General features: G+C 45.1%; 1 protein-coding gene and 1 long non-coding RNA gene across 4 annotated transcripts in view; one reads left to right on the forward strand and one right to left on the reverse strand.

The window, feature by feature from the left end:
* The window catches only part of NCS1 (neuronal calcium sensor 1), a 64,094-nt gene that overhangs the window by 18,178 nt on the left and 28,739 nt on the right, over positions 1-17,177 (reverse strand). For 2 of the 3 annotated variants that reach the window (XM_081179512.1, XM_081179511.1), the window contains one exon: positions 570-594. In XM_081179512.1, the coding sequence (XP_081035638.1) occupies positions 570-594 (25 nt within the window). Of the gene's footprint in view, positions 1-569; positions 595-4,853; positions 4,891-17,177 lie in introns of those variants that run through there. The other variant, XM_081179513.1, reaches the window with a different exon arrangement.
* LOC308578923 lies at positions 7,220-17,010 on the forward strand. Its single transcript, XR_014004216.1, has 3 exons — positions 7,220-9,160; positions 10,550-10,638; positions 12,965-17,010. It is a non-coding gene; the product is annotated as an uncharacterized lncRNA (long non-coding RNA).

Below are 17,177 nucleotides of genomic sequence, written 5' to 3' on the forward strand. Positions count from 1 at the left end.
GTTGGCTAATTGTTGTTGTTGTTCTCTCTCTCTCTCTCTCTCTCTCTCTCTCTCTCTCTCTCTCTCACACACACACACACACACACACAAACAGTGTCTATAATATCCCCCCAGGCAAGCAAGAAGCACTATCAGAGTTCAATGACACATTCCAGCCAGGCAAAAGCACTCAGGGTGCAAAGCTGAGTCAATGAGGGGTGTGGCTGGAAAGTGGGTGTGGCCTGAGAAGAAGGGGGAATGGCTTAGGGAGAGTTCCAAGGGCCAGAGAGAGGGGTCTGGAGGACCGCATTTGGCCCCCAAGCTTGAAGTTCCTCACCCCTGCTTTGTTCCTCTGCCCAGTCAAGATTTCATTCCTCCCAAATTAACAGGCCTACAGATGCTACATTCCATTCTAGAAATTGCATCCCACAAATGAGACAAGAAATTATAGAGACCATCAGGCAAGCATATAACATGCACACCTGTGCAATGGTAGCAGCAGACTCCCCATTTCGCTTTTTTCGTGCTCACGAACACAAATGTGCATGCTTGTGAACTCACAAGACTCCAGAATAGCTCTGAGTACTCACCACTGCTGGACCTCCTTCTCTGTAACTGGAAAAAGAACAGAGAAAGAGAGAGAGTGTTTACTGGTCATTCAAAGAAAAATGCAGTTTTGAGTTCTCAGTTCTCACTACCTAAATGTTTTAATCTAGTTCATACATTCTGACTCACTGCTTTAAACTTGATTCAAGCACAGTACCATTGTTTATCAGCAACTGAAGCCTTGCTCACACTTTATGGTACAAGCTGCCTCTACACACATGCAAGTGTTTGTGTGAAAGAGTGCCCACTTGTTGATTTGCACAGCTCAACTGCCTGGGTACACAGGCACATGGACCCTACACTCCACTGAATGTTACATGTGAATAAAGTGAGCATCTCAAATGTTTGTGAACACAAATTAGTCACTCATTGAATGTAACCACCAATTTGAACATTCTGCCAGTGCTGCTGTTGCTTCTTCTAATGCTGAAGGCAAGCAGTGAGTGTCAAGAGCTCCGGAGCAAAAGAACAGTGGGAGATATCAGCAACACATCTTTACAACAGCAATAAAATCTAAGAGGCAACCCCTTCCCCCAATATAATAAAACTCAGTCTAATGAGGATAATGCTCAGCAGCCAAATAACATTGAATGTCATTTAGGAAAGAAAAACAAGATGGGTTGGGTCGGAACGAAATAGAGTAATATGGAAGAGGCTGTGGCTGGCTGGCTAGCAGGCTAGAACCTTAAAGAAAAAGAGATTTTATTAAAGCTTTTTCATAATGCAATAAAATAAAAAAAACTAATCTAACTAAAAACAAAGAGAAAAGAAAACATCAAAGGAAAACAAGAAAAGAAAGAAAAGAGAAGTAGAGAAGAAAAATAAAAAGAACTTTTTATTTTCTGTCAGTTACATAAAAGAAATTATTCAAAATATTGACTCCAGAGTGACACCCACCTGATCTCCTTTCTGTTACACAATATTTTCCCAATCTTCTGACCAAAATAGATTAATTCATTTTCATTTTTACACAAAAGTCCAAAAGGGATTATCTAATTATTATTATTAATCATATTAAATGTCAGCAATAGTTTTTCTCTAATTTAGAATATTAACCTTGTCTCCTGTAACCTCAACATTCTTCCATATATTAAATAGTAAGTATTTGTCCACACAAGAGTCTCTCCACTGTGATCATATATGAAAACAATACAGTGGTGCCTCGCAAGACGAAATTAATTGGTTCCGCAAGTTTTTTCTTCTTGCGAGTTTTTCGTCTTGCGAAGCACGGTTTCCCATAGGAATGCATTGAAAATCAATTAATGCGTTCCTAGGGAAACCGCTTGCCAGGCTGGTGGTGCGGAGAAGGGCTTTTCTCCGCACCGCAAGCCTTCAGGACAGGTACGGGAACAGAGGGGAAGGCGCGCAGCGCTTTCCCTCTGTTCCCGGGGCTTGCGTGGGAGGAGGGTTTTTCCTCCCCACCGCAAACATTCAGAACAGCATTCTGAATGTTGGCGGTGGGAAGGAAAACCCTCCTCCCACCCCAAGTCTTCAGGAAAGCCATCCGATGCCGCGCGGCAGCATCGGAGCTTCGTTCCGATGCCGCGCGGCGGGAGGAGGCGTTCCCCCCCCCCCGCCGCCCGGCATCGGAGCTTCGTTCCGATGCCGCGCAGCGGGAGGAGGCGTTCCCCCCCCCCGCCGCCCAGCATCGGAGCTTCGTTCCGATGCCGCGCGGCGGGAGGAGGCGTGTCCCCCCCCCCGCCGCCCGGCATCGGAGCTTCGTTCCGATGCCACGCGGCGGGCGGAGGTCCGAGGACAGTGGGGAAGACGCGCTGCGCTTCCCCGCTGTCCCGGAGATTTCCCTATGGGCTGTCGTCTTGCGAGGCAAGCCCATAGAGAAATTCGTTTTGCGAAGCACCTCCAAAACGGAAAACCCTTTCGTCTAGCGGGTTTTCCGTCTTGCGAGGCGTTCGTCTTGCGGGGTACCACTGTATTCCATAATTTTTTTTACTCATTAGTTCACACCCAGGTTCACATCATCTGTTCCTATTGACTGTTATAACTCCTGTGGTTTTCTATCTTGATTTTGAAAAATATATTGCTTCTATTTACTCTTTACAGCCATTCCTATTCCAAGAAAAGCGCTAGAGGTTTGATAGCTTTTTTCTCTAAGTTCAAACTGCATACAGAGTCCTTTCTCTCTCTCAACTCTATCTCTGCCAGCTCAGGATCTCTCTTAATCCCTTCTCTTAAGCTTAGGACCCTCGTACCTACAGGACCGCCTCTCCTGGTATGCCCCATGGAGGACCTTAAGGTCCATAAATAGCAACACCCTAGTGGCCCCGGGCCCTAAGGAAGTTAGATTAGCTTCAGCCAAAACCAGGGCTTTTCAACACTGGCTCCGGCCTGGTGGAATGCTCTGCCTCATGAGACCAGGGCCCTGCAGGATCTGATTTCTTTCCGCAGGGCCTGTAAGACAGAGTTGTTCCACCTGGCCTTTGGCTTGGAGCCAATTTGATTCCCTCCCCCTCTTCCTTTTTCCTTTCTCCTCCTGTGATGAGGCTGCATTTTAATATTTCAATATTTTAATGTATTTTAATCTTGTTTTTAAGTTGTATTGATTCAACTTGTTTTTATTATTGCTTATTAGCCACCCTGAGCCTGGCCTTGGCTGGGGAGGGCGGGGTATAAATAAAAATTATTATTATTATTATTATTATTATTATTATTATTATTATTATTATGTCCATCCATACCTTCATACTACTCCTCCACAACTTTGCTATTTGGATGTTTCATTCCTTTAATCACCTTTGTGAAGGATGTCTCCATTTCACCATCTTTTGCTTCCAACTCTACCATTTCACTCTCCTTTTCTGGCAACCCTTCTGTGTTCTCTTTAATTCCACTTTCCATTTCATCCTTCTCTGGTTTGCTTTCATTCACAATTTCATCAATCTTAGAGCTCTAATCTCTTTTATTTGGTCATCAGACAATTGCTGAAGAATGCCAACAGTCAATAGAATGTCCAACAATGCATTTGCCGTATGGAATATTCTTTATCTTATCAACAATTCAGTATCCATCTTAAAATCTTCACAGTCTCCACCTTAATATCTTCAATCTCCACCTTAAGATCTTCACAGCATTTTCTCTTATCAAACCACATTCCTTTCTCACACATGAAATGTGAGGTAGAAAAAATACTTTTGATTTAAAGGAAGCACTTTCATTGGGAAAACAGATCATCATCATCATCTTAGCATTCAGAACTCCCTTGATCATTTAAAACTTTACTGGTTCACACAATTAGAACATGCTTCTTGTTCTACCTTCAGTCTTTTAATGATCAACATGACAGAGCCCCCAATAGGAGAGTTTAAATATAGAAAAGTCAAGGAGTATAGTACTAGGAATATAGATTGTTAGACCCTTTTACCTATAGTCCACTTGCAAACAGTGCGCCTCTCTTTCTACCCCTCTTGCAATGAACAGAACACACACTGTTAAATAAGTTTAAAATGCTTTACTTACAAAACCTTCCAAAGGTCAAATTCATGCATTTATCCAAGCATGGGGAATAGAGGCAGAATACCCTTAGGTAGAAAATACAGGAAGATAGCTTCAAACATGTGCCATGGGGGGGGGGGGAGAGAGATGCCGCCCTAGATCAAGTAAAACAATAGAAATGCTTAACTAACTGACCAATCACATCGGTTTTGCCCCTCCTAACAAAAGTCCTGTCCCCCCTAACAAAAATCCTGGCTACGCCCATGGCCCCATGTCTGCTTTCAAAGGAGAGAAGACAAAGCCACTGGGGCAGAGTGATTTGATTGTTGGGTTAGGAAGTCAGGGTTCAAATCCCCACTTGGCTATGACACTCACTAGGTGTGGTATTGGGTCACAGCCATCGCCTCTCAGCCTATAACATACTTCACAGGGGTGGAATAGGGATTAAATGAGGAGGGAGAGAACCATGTATACCATATTGAACATCTTGGAGGAAAAAGTGAGACATAAATGCAATAAATCATCAACACCACCAGAAAATTCTGCACTGGTTACAGTGGTACCTCAGGTTAAGAACTTAATTCGTTCTGGAGGTCCGTTCTTAACCTGAAACTGTTCTTAACTTGAGGTACCACTTTAGCTAATGGGGTCTCCCACTGCCGCCGAACAATTTCTGTTCTCATCCTGAAGCAAAATTCTTAACCCAAGGTACTATTTCTGGGTAAGCAGAGTCTGTAACCTGAAGCATCTGTAACCTGAAGCTTATGTAACCCGAGGTACCACTGTATATTGTGCCTCTGAGTTTAGGCACTGCATACCTCTCTGGGAGAGATGATCCATTATTTGAGGGGATGTGGCCTGGATAAGTAGTGCAGCCTTGAGAAGGCCCTGAGGGCCAGTGAGAGAGGTCTTATAGGCCTCATTTGTCCTGCAGTCCCTCGGTTCTCTCTAGATCAACGGTCTGTCTGGGTATAAACCAGCTTCCTACATTCAAGTTCATTTCTGACCTCCTTCTGCCCCTCCTGGTTCTTCCTGCTTCTAATCACCTCTTTATTGGAGGCAATTGTACACTGCAACCTCAATGATGCCTTTATTACAGCTTCAGACCTGTAAAGTCTTCTCCCTGCACCTCATTAGCTCATTGCTGTCCTGACAGGCCTTGATGGAGAAAGTCCAACAAAGGTATTCATGGCAAGAGGGGAGAGGCAGCCCAGAAACGTCTCAGAAGAAACCCTGATGTTGAAAATGAGCAACCTATATGGAATAGGATGCAACAGGTGGGCGGCTGTGGTTGGGGAAAGGAAAGCCAATAGAAAATTAGCTTGAGAATCTGCAAATGGCAGAGATGTGCATTTTAGAGGATAGAGACCTGCCTTATTTTGAGTCAGACCAATGGTCCATTCAGTTCAGTATTGTCTACTGACTGGCAGCAGATCTCCAGAGTTTCAGGCAGGGAGTCTTTCCAGCCTTACCTAGAGATGCTAGGATTGGACTTGGTAACTTCTGCATGAAAAGCAGGTACTCTACCACTTAGCTAGCTGCAGCCCTTCTCCTAATAATTTCATGGTTCTGAAATAAAGGGCTGATTTAAATGGGAAGCTGCCTTATATCTAGTCAGACCATCCAGCTCAGTATTGTCTACACTGACTAACAGCAGCTCTCAAGGGTTTTAGGTGGGATTCTCTCTCAGTCCTACCTAGAGATGCCAGGGACTGAACCTGGGACCTTCTGCAAGCAAAGCAGATATCCTATTGCTGAGCTAAAGCCCATTCCCAAATGAACCCCCTCTGGAGAGCTGCAGTGTGAACAACCCTGAGCTAGATGGCATAATGGTCTGATTCAGGATAAGGAACTTTCAATGTTTGTAACTGAAATCCCTTGCAGACCTTAAGGGGCGAATCAAGCTTATATTCTCCCCCCCCCCCCATACACACACCTTGTTTTCAATCAGACATTACTGCTGATGATCAGAGCCAAGATAAGTGACATTGCATTCTCCTACAGAGAAGTGGCCTCAGTCCCAAATCTGAATATATCCATTTCAATAGGCAAACTCTCTCTCCTAGTCATTATTGCCTGTTTCACTTGCTGGAGCAAGGAGGGCACATCACCATTATTACCCTAGCCCATGATCCCTGATTGGCAGTGAAACTGTGGAATTACCTGCCGCAAGAGGCAGTGATGATGCAGTGGTTAGAGCACTGACTTCAATGGCTTTAAAAAAGGATTAGACAAATTTGTGGAGGATAAGACTATGACAGTGGCTGCAATATGCCCTGTATACCAGTTGCTGGGACTCACAAGCAGACAGAAAGCTCTTGCTCTCATGTCCTGTTTCTGGGATTCTCATAATGGGCACCTGTCCAGCCACTGTGAGAACAGGATGCTGGACTAGCTGGGACCCCTCTAGCCTGATCCCTCACCCATTCTAATACCCTTATCATTCTAATATTCTTTTTCATACTTCATCAATCTGTCCCCCTCCTTTACAAGATGCAGTGATGATCACCAACTTGGATAGCTCTAAAAGAAGATTAACCAGACATGACTTCTATCCATGATGGCTATGCAGGATTTCAAGTTGATGGGAATCATAAGTGAAGAGTGCACTGTTGTGGACTTACTATCTGGTTGGCCACCATGAGAGCAGGATGCTGGATTAGACGGCCCATTGGCCTCATCCAGCATTGCAGGGCCTCTTCTGATGCTCTGAAATTAGGAACTGGCTCCCTGAACCACCAGGATTTCTGGACAGGGCTGGCTCAAGTCTACAATGCCAGGATTCTCAGCATGAACTCATACACATAATTCTATTTCCACCACTGGTGTAAGGGTGATCTGAAAGGGGAAGACAACCCCTTTTGTCAGGTATCATAAGAATATTAGAAGAGCCTACTGGATCAGGTCAATGACACACCTAGCCCAGCATCCTGTTCTCACAGTGGCCAGCCAGATGCCCCAGTGGGAAACCCACAAGCAGGATTCGAGCACAAGAGCACTTACCTCCTGAGGTTTCCAGCTATTGATATTCAAAGCATTGCTGCCTCCAGTTGAAGAGGCATAACATAGCCATAAAGGCTAGCAACCATCAATAGCCCTCTCCTCCATCAAACCAAGCTCACTCTCCCTCTCTCTGTTAGAATCATAAAAGCATAGAACTGTATAGTTGGAAGAGACCTCAAGGGTCATCTAATCTAACCCCCTGCAATGCAGGAATCTCAACCAAAGCATCCATGACAGGTGGCTATCCAGCCTCTACTTAAAAACCTCCAAGGAAGGAGAGTCCATCACATCCCAAGGAGTCTGTTCTGCTGTTGAACGGCTCTTACTGTCAGAAAGTTCTTCCTGATGTTTAGTCATAATCTGCTTTCTTGCAGCTTGAAGCCATTGGTTTGGGACCTACCCTCTGGAGCAGGAGAAAACAAGCTGGCTCCATCTTCCATGCAACAGCCCATTAGATATTGGAAGATGGCTATCATATCTCCTCTCAGCCTCTTCTTCACCAGGCTAAACATACCCAGCTCCTTCAACTGTTTCTCATAAGGTTTGGTTTCCTGACCCTTGATTAACGTGGCTTCAACCTCTCGACTCATTCCCTGACAATAAATTTCCATTTAACTGTCAATTGGCAAGAAAAAGAAAATAACAAAGATTAAGAGAAATTAATCGATATATCTTTCCCTTGCTATCTCTAAGTCTTAAAAGCACGTAGGACTGGATTATTCTTCCAGGAGGGGTTTTAATTAACCTGAAATAAATCAATATTTATTCATTACTTGACAAGGAAGAGAGAAAGAGAAAGAGAGAGATTGCGCAGGGCGGTGGTGTTTTTTTAATCTGCGCGGCTTTGGGAGATAGATGCAGGAAGGAGCTGGCTTGAGCATGTTAGCAAAAGCTGGAAGGACAAAAGGAGCATTAGCCGAGTGATGGATTGACACACACATGCCTAGCGGGAAAGAGGGTTTTCTGCAGCAGAGGCAGCCACGCCGCAGTGACCACGCTCATCACACTGGTGAATGGGGAGGCAGGAGAACCATGCACTTCCTCTGCCAGGGACACCTGATAATTGAGTTCCAGCAGTGTTTAGGAACACGAGAAGCTGGCTTGTGCTGAGTCACAGCATTGGTCCATTTAGCTCAGTGTTGTGTACACTGACTGGCAAAAGCAGATTTCCATAGTTTCAGGCAGGGGTCTCTCCCAGCCCTACCTAGAAATGTCATTGGGGATTGAACCCAGGAACAAAGAAATCTTCCTTATACTGAATCAGAGATATTGGTCCATGAAACTCATTACTATCCATACCGACTGGGACTGAAACCAGGAGATTCTGCATGCCAATCAGATACTCTGTTGCTGAGCTAAGATTCTAGTCCTTATAGAGTAATGGCTGGATTCAATAGGAACATAGTAATCTGCTTTGCACTAGCAGATCTATGTGGTTGTCATGCTGACAGCTCTTGGCAGCCACCATAGCAGTGCCATCCAACTGTTCTCTCTCTCACTCAACTCTCTCCCCATTCACACAAAATGCGCCATCACAGCTGAATGCAAGCACATTTCACACTTCTCTGCCCACCCACCAGCACCGCACTCCCGTCGGTAGCATTTACACTTCCTTCACAAGCAGGGCAAAAGTAAAAAATAAAAACCGGCAATGCTCAATTATCATAACTTAAGCTTCTAGCAGATGGTGAAAGAATGCAGGAATGTGGGGGCAAAGAACATGTAACGTGGAGGTCTGTAATGGTCAGTTTTGTTTTGTTTTTTGTTTTGTTTTGTTTTGATGTAGTTTTGCTTGCATAAAGAACTGGCTTTGAAAGAATTGAACTGGTGCGTGCTTCCTCCCTTCTGCGGTAAAAATAAATAAAACTGATGACACACTTTCAAAGAGAGCAGGGGCAGTTGACCGGCCTTCTTGATGCTGTTGGCATACAACCCTCCCCATCTGAGAATACTGGCTGGGCAGGGGGCTCAGGCTGATGAGAACTGGAGTCCTACAACATCTGGAGGGCCACATGTTCCAGAGCAGTGAATCAAGAAGAGGAATTATCCTTTCTCATATGGGAATGCCTCTCCTAAATAGAAGCAGTCTTCCATCTCTTTCATTCATCCAACTCTTGAGAAGGTAATGCCTCCTCTTTGCATTGCAGAGGGCTGGACTAGAATACCCTTTAGGTCCCTTTCAACTCTACAATTCTATTATGCTATGATCAGCCGTGGGGAAGCTGATCTAAGAAGAGGCATTCTCCCTTCTCTCAGGAGGAATGCCTCTTCTATTTAGAGGCAACAGGTATGGCCTGTGGAGAGAAGGGGTGTGGCCTGCAGAGAGTCAGGTAGAGAGGAACTGAGGGCCTGGTCTGGACTATTCCCATCCCTGATTTAAATCCTCATCAGAGTTTTGACTACCGTGTGTGCTTTCTCTTAGAATGCCAGTCTCTTACACCATGATCAGTCACAGACACTGGCAGAGGAAGAGGTGGGCGAGGGGAGCGCACCGCCCCCGGTAGGGTTCCATCGCAGCTGCCACCCAGCCCACGGTGGGCGCCCCGCCCCCAGGACTTGCACCACGCCCCTGCGGGCAGCGCGCCCCGCCCCCAGGACGCGCACCAGCCCCGCCCCTGGCACCGGAGCATGAAGCTCCGCTACTGGTCACAGAAACTGTCAGTGCTGGAAAATAATCCTCATCCATTGACAGCCCTGCCTGTCATTCTCACTGAGGCTGTAAATCCGTGTCTGGACTGTACTACTTTAAATGGGACACAGGTGGCACTGTGGGTTAAACCACAGAGCCTAGGATTTGCCGATCAGAAGGTCGGAGGTTCGAATCCCCGTGATGAGGTGAGCTCCCATTGCTCGGTCCCTGCTCCTGTCAACCTAGCAGTTCGAAAGCACGTCAAAGTGCAAGTAGATAAATAAGTACCGCTCCGGCAGAATGGTAAATGGCGTTTCCATGTGCTGCTCTGGTTCGCCAGAAGCGGCTTAGTCATGCTGGCCACATGACCTGGAAGCTGTATGGCGGCTCCCTTGGCCAATAAAGTGAGATGAGCGCCACAACCCCAGAGTCGGTCATGACTAGACCTAATGGTCAGGGGTCCCTTTACCTTTACCTTTACTTTAAATGGCAGAGGTAGAGTGGGGGAGCAATCCTGTGAGTGGTGGCTGCTCCTTCCAGGTTAGGTCTCAACAATCAGCACAGGCAGGGCTATGAAGAAGAAGGAGCTCATCTTTAAAATTTCCCACAATGCATCAGAGTGAAGCTAAGCTGGGAGTGTTGTAGGAAATGGAAATGGTTTTTTGGTGGAACATCCAGTGAGGCCCAGATAAAGGATCAGCAGTGGGGCCTACCAGGGCTCGGGGTCCCTGGCAGTCGCCACAAGCTTCCAAGTGCTGGAGCCATCCCTGTTCATATCTCCCACTACGATCTTGCAGAAAAGCTCAACGAGGATCCGCAGCAAATTTCATAGCATATTTGAAGGATGTGGATTTTGCTGAACTGAAAACTTTGCATTTTCAGGCCCAGGCTTTTGGAAATGAATTGTGCAAAAGCTTCTCTGTTCAAAAGCAATCCACACGTTTCCTGCATCTGTATCCTGGGGACACCAAGTAAGTCTAGCAGACCTTTATCAACTTCATGTCAGATGTTAGCTCCACATACACAAACACCCACCTCCACAAAACTTTGCAAACCCATAAAACAGGCTATTTCTCACCCCAAAAAACCTTTATAAATTCATAATTCTGAAACTGATTATTACTTGAGAACTGAGATCCTGGTGCTCTTAGCTTTCTTTCTTTTTAATGCTTTTTGGTTCAGTGATTTCCTGCCCCATCAAAATTCCAGCAATTCAAGTTAAACATTAAAAGTGCAAAAAATAAGTATGTAACTCATTCAAGTCTACATTTCGTTGAGGCTACACCTGGGCTTCAGTTACAGTCCACAGGTGCATGCTGCTCCATACAGCAACAACAAAATCCCTGCATGTCAGGATAACGGAACCAAGCATAGCCTTCTCCATTACACACTAGGTCTCTAGATGCAGGCTGCCTGCTTTTTGTATACTGCAATGGCTTCTCAATGTATTTAGAGGTTTTAAACTTTTTTTAAAAAGCTTTAGATTATTTTAAATGGTTTCTAAACACTTTAAATGTGTTTTAAATCTAATTTTAAATTGTGCTGTTTTAACATTTTGCTGCTTAATGCTTTGGGTCCCTTTTGGGAGGAAAGGCGAGGCACAAATTTAATAAATGAATAAATAAAAACCTAAAACTATATGCATACACACACACAAAAACCCTATAAATATAAAAGCAGTTGTTAAACAACAACGGTAAGTGTGTGCTGAATATGTGTTTGACACCAATGTTTATTTATTGCATTTCTATCCCAACTTTTTCCCTAAGGAGCTCAAGGTAGCATACATAGTTGTACTCTTCTTCATTTAATCCCTAGGAAATAGGCTAGATTCAGAAGTAGTGACAGGACCATGGTCACCCAATGAGCTTCATGACCACATGGAAGATTTGAACCCTGGTCTCTCCCAGGACCTGGTTCTCATTTAAACCCCGCAATAAGTCTGCCCAGTAGGTCAGGCTGAGAGGTAGCAACTGGCCCAGAATCACCTAGTGAGCTTCATGGTTGATTGGGGGATTTGAACCCTCGTCCTGGTCCTCATTTAATCCCCACAATAACCCTGTGAGGTAGGTCAGGCTGAAAGAGTGACTGTGACCCATACAGAAAGCTCCATTACCTGATTCAAACCCGTCTCCCAGACCCTAGTCCAGCACTCTAACCATTACACCACTACCAGCTCTCATATGTGTGCATGTGAATGAGAGAGACAGGGTGACTCCTTCCACCTCCCACTCTGATCCCACCCACTCCCATTTGGGCCCCACCATCTCCTGGCATGAGGCCAGGGAGGTTGGCAGCTGTCAGGAGTGCGGTAAAATGCTTCCTTACTCTCCACTAAACACCTCATTGGGAAATAGGCCAGAAATTTCTCGTCCCCACCCTCCCTCCTTGCCAGGCTTAAATATGAGATGCCGACTTTCAGAAATTTGTTCCCAAAGGAGATTTGCAGCTGGCTTCCTTCCAGCACTGATTTGTTGCTAGGCCAGTGTCACACGACAGCGAGGGGAAAGGCGGCGTTGACGGGGTGGAACCTATTGTGTGCAGGGAGCTGGAGAATAAAGAAATCCCTGACACTCCTGAGCTTATTAAAACAATGCCTACGTATCTTCAGCCCTGGCGCTGGCATCTGTGCCATCTGAATCAGAGGAGATGGTATCTTCAAAGGCTAGCAACATTTTAAAAATTTGCTTCAGCAGAGCAGGCGTGGAAGATCCACTCTCCCTTTCCACCACCCAGCTCACCCACCTATGCAGAATTTCTGCTCCCTCATGGACACTGTACATGGCCAAGCTGTCAAGATACAAGGCTGGGTGGTCAAGACAAAAAACACAGAACTAAAAAAAAAAATCTGCTCCAGATTCCTCACTGCTCTCCCAGCACCCAGGAAGCATGGGTGGAATTCCGCTTATTCTGAGACGGAAGGCATGACACCCATGCATTTCTAGAGTCAGTGGGCTATTAGGCAGCTGTGGCTTCCCCCAAAGGATCCTGGGAATTGTAGTTTGCTGTTACATGCCAAGAGTTGTTAGGAAACCCCCTCTCTCCCCCTCACAGAACTACAACTCCCAGAGTGGGTTAGCAATCCTTCTTCTCAGGGAACTCTGGGAATTGTAGCTCTGTGGTGGGTAAAGTGTGAGCCTCCTAACAACTCTTGGCCCCTAACAGCAAACTGTAGTTCCCAGGATTCTTTTGGGGAAGCCATGGGTGTTTAAAATGACATGGTTCTGCTTTAAAGGTATGCTGCAGATGGTGCCTTAGTGGACTACATCCTGGTGTTGCTGCTGTTGATTTCTAAAGGTGAATGATAATAATTTGCAAATTTGCAATAACTGGTATTCTGAGGCATCTTACCTCTGGCAGGGGAAGCAGGATGCTACAAAGCCTTCCAAAACCGAGTCCAGCGCTGGCAAATTTGAAAGTAAGGTCCCAGGTCTGCTGGAATCTTTATTTTATTTTTAGGCTTGCTTCCTAAGAATGCAGCACCAGTCTCGCCACTCCCAACACCATAACAAAAGGCCTTAGAGCACACTCATCTCACTCACCCACCCCCAGGGAGAGCAACAGAAAGTTACGCTAATTCGCAATTAAAATCTCTTCAGATGCCATTAAATATTGAAGAAAAAGGACTCAGCAGGTTTGGGGAAATGGAACCAGCAGACAGAAGTCTCTGAGTCAAGATTGACAATGTATCATGATAACTGCAGGGAGTGGCCTTAAATCAAATCACACCACAGGATCCATCAAGCTCAATACTGTCTGCAGTGACAAGCAGGAAGCAGCTCTCCAGAGTTTCAGGCAGGAATTTCTCCCAGCTCTAAATGAAGTGGTCAATATTATCATTATTATTACCATACTGGGGGTGCTGAGTTCAGATTCTCCACCCCCAGTGCCAAAATGTCAGCACCACACTCCACCTGGCTTCCACCACACTTTTGATGCTGTTCCCTTTCCAGCTAGCCACTGCCACCTTTGATAACCTAAATTTCTGTCCTCGGGACTGAACCCACTTGTGATTCCCAGCAAATGCCATTCAGTGGCTGGCTGCCTCTAACAGAGGAAGCTGAATGATAGGTTATCCATAACCTCTGGTGGGAAGCTGGTTTGCTGGGAAAGCAAAACCAGTACAGTGGTACCTCAGGTTAAGAACTTAATTTGTTCTGGAGGTCCGTTCTTAACCTGAAGCTGTTCTTAACCTGAGGTACCACTTTAGCTAATGGGGCCTCCCGCTGCCGCCGCAAGATTTCGGTTCTCACCTGAAGCAAAGTTCTTAACCCAAGGTACTATTTCTGGGTTAGCGGAGTCTGCAACCTGAAGCGTCTGTAACCCGAGGTACCACTATATTTATTTTACACATTCCTTTCCAGGAGGTATACACCACTTTTCACCAAAGTGTGTTTTACAACAGTCAACAACAAACAAACCCTTCTATCAAAGTAATGTGGCGTTTAAAACACAGCATTGCAGCATAGCTCTTCTCCCCAAAGGTAGAGCATGCAGAAGGTCCAATGTTCAATCCCCAGCATCTCCTATTCAGGAGGATTGGTTTCTTAATTTATTTTTAGATGAAAGTAATAATTAGAAAAATTCATGGAGGAGAAGGCTATCCATTGCTACTAGCCACGATGGCCATGCTCTTCCTTCATAGTCAGAACAGGAATGCTTCTGCATACTAGTTGCTGGAAGCCACAGGAGGGGAGAGTCCTCTTGTGCTCAAGTCCTGCTAGAGGGTTTCCCTTTGGGGTATCTAGCTGGCCACTGTGAGAACAGTATGCTGGACCAGATGCACTCCCTTTGGCCAGCAGGCTCTCCTTATGTTCTTAAGGGCCAGACTAAGTACAGGGCAGCTTCTTATTTTCCCTCCAGGTCACTTTTGAAATTCTGGGTTAGCAGAGCGATCAACTGGCACCCCATGGGATTAGGCTCTGGGGGCCACTAGTTGTTGCCCACCACCCCCGGGCTGCGACAGACTGTCAATCCAATCCAGGACCAGCAACCTGCCATGCATTCTTTGGAAAGACGCTGGCTGCTCTCTGAGCCTTCTCGAAACGGTGCTGGCTTTTTAAGGGTTGTGCATTGCACCACTGTGCAGGGAAAACACATGAACCTGTGGCGTCCTCTTTGATTGCCTTTTTGGGTAAGCAATTCTGTGGACTGCAGCAGAGGCGGCAACAGAGGAAGGGGAGGGAGGGTGCGGAGTGAGCACACCTTTGCCTGGGTACGTGCTCTGGATTCAACAGTTTTGCCAAAGCTGGAGTCTCAGACTCAATCTGCACATTTCCAAGGCGGGGAAAGGAAGGAGGGGCAGAAACCCCACACTCCTTGAAACGTGCCCCCAAATCTTCACTTAAAAACAGCTCCACCTTTTTTTTTTCAAGAGAATCGACCCATTCAAAGCAAACTGATCATGCCAAATAGAATAAGTAAGTGGCTCGTTGAGCTAATAAAATCAGATTGTGAAGCATGTTAAACAGGGGAGTTGAGATTCCTTTCAAAAGACAGATTAGCCCAAAGATCAGCAGAGGATGGAAAGAGAGCCCGTTAGGCATTGTCTGAAAAGTTCATTTGTACAACATTAAGAAGTGTTGTGTAGGGACAAAGCTGTCGTCTATCTAGGGCATTGGTCTTCAACCGGTGCTTCCAGATCCAAGGTGGGTCACAACAGGAGCACTACTGCTATGCAAATATAGGTTGAAAGATTTAGAAATGGGTCCCAGATGCATATTTGGGTTAAAAGAAGGCCCTGGATCTGGAAAGGTTAAACATTGTTGATCTACCTGGTGTTCAAGATCCTAAGAATGGCCAGCCAGACATCTCCGGGAAGCCTCCAAGCTGCTAGTCCCCACTGACTTTTATCGGTTTTTATCCTGCCTAATTCTCAGACATGACTCAAGGTGGCTAACAAATCCAGAGCTTCATATATACGGTATATGAAACAATCCGCATGCTGACTCACACCACAAGATCAAAATATTATAAAAAAAATAAAAACCCAACAAACAAACTCAGGGCATCAATAATAAAACATCAAACCAGAAAAATAAATCAATAACCCATTAATAGCCTTTTATAAACATTTTTGATTTTTAACTAACTTTTTTGTTTTTAAATAAATAGAAATACTAGATACAAGTACCCAGCATTACATGTAATAATGTTCATTCTATCCATTGACTTTAGATGTAAACTTACACACTCAGTGCTCAAACATTTTACTTAACATAACCCCTTGACTGAGAATATTGAGTGGTTGGTATATTTTTGGTTGTTAGCATAGTTAAAGAAAGGGGTCCGTGTTTGTTGAAGGGTGTTTCTATGCATATGCCTTTAATTGCCCTCCTCACACTTTGCTGTATTCCATATATTATTTCCCCATATGCTCAGGAGTATTGCAGTCTGGTTCTTCCATTGCTGGGCTATCGCTAATTGTTCTGCAGTCATTAAGAAGCTGTCCAGTTCTCTGTGGTGGAGAATGGAGCCCAAATCTATGTCCAAAGATCGTAGGGCTAAGGCAGGATTTGGAGAAAGGGGTTGGCTTATCATGGTGGCTATAATGGAGAATACTCTATTCCAAAAGTTTTTAAAATGGAGACATTCCCACAAAACATGAATAAATGACCCCAGTTCACAACAACTCTTCCAACATGAAAGTGAAAGGGAGGGATTAATTTTTGCAAGCCTGACTGGTATCCAGGGTCAGTGCAGAATGACCTTGAGCAAGGCCTCCTGTAAGCAAGCAGAGATGGTTTTACGGCAGCAAGACAGAGGGGTGTCCAGCTACCCTCCCATTTGTGATCTTCAGTTGGGTGGCCTAATTCCCATAAAAAATTGAAGGCCTCTAGCATCTCCTGTTTTATGACATTACAGATTGCTGTATATTAGGGAAGCAGCACCCATCAGGTCATATGCTGACTTGCTGTAGAAGGATTCAAACAAGGTAAGTGTGCATAAGTCCTCTCCCCTGCTCTCCAAACAAGGTGCAAAAGAATGAGCCTCAAACCAGGTACTGTAGTACAAATGCCTTTTAATTTAACTTGCAGTTTCTTTTTGGATATTGCTTTCCCTCTGTGAGGCAGGTCATGGATTATGTAAATGCCTACATCTTCCCAATCCTTAAACCGTTGATATTTATCTGTGTGGCTGAAAGCTGGATGATCAAGGAGGAATGGGACCAGTGGTGAGGGTCAGGGCCCAGTGTTTCACTCCATGTTCTCCACACTATCAGTACTCATCTTGTAAATGGATGGTCTATTTTCCTTACCTCCTGCATATACAAAGGTAAGAAAAGGTGACTTCTCATTGAAGGTGTGGAAGCGACCATCTCAAGTTGGACCCAAGGATCTTCTGTTCTTTTTTTTTAAAAAAAATTATTAAGGGTTTCTTGTTTACAATGTAAGTGTAATGCCTCGTATTCCCCCCCCCCCATGTAACATTTTTACAAATCCGTTTCATTTGTTGAGGCATGAGGGGGAGAAGAAAAGAAAAAAGAAAAAAGAAAGGGGGGTGGAGAGAG

Source organism: Podarcis bocagei, assembly GCF_964188305.1.
Source record: "Podarcis bocagei genome assembly, chromosome: Z".
Lineage (NCBI taxonomy): Eukaryota > Metazoa > Chordata > Lepidosauria > Squamata > Lacertidae > Podarcis > Podarcis bocagei.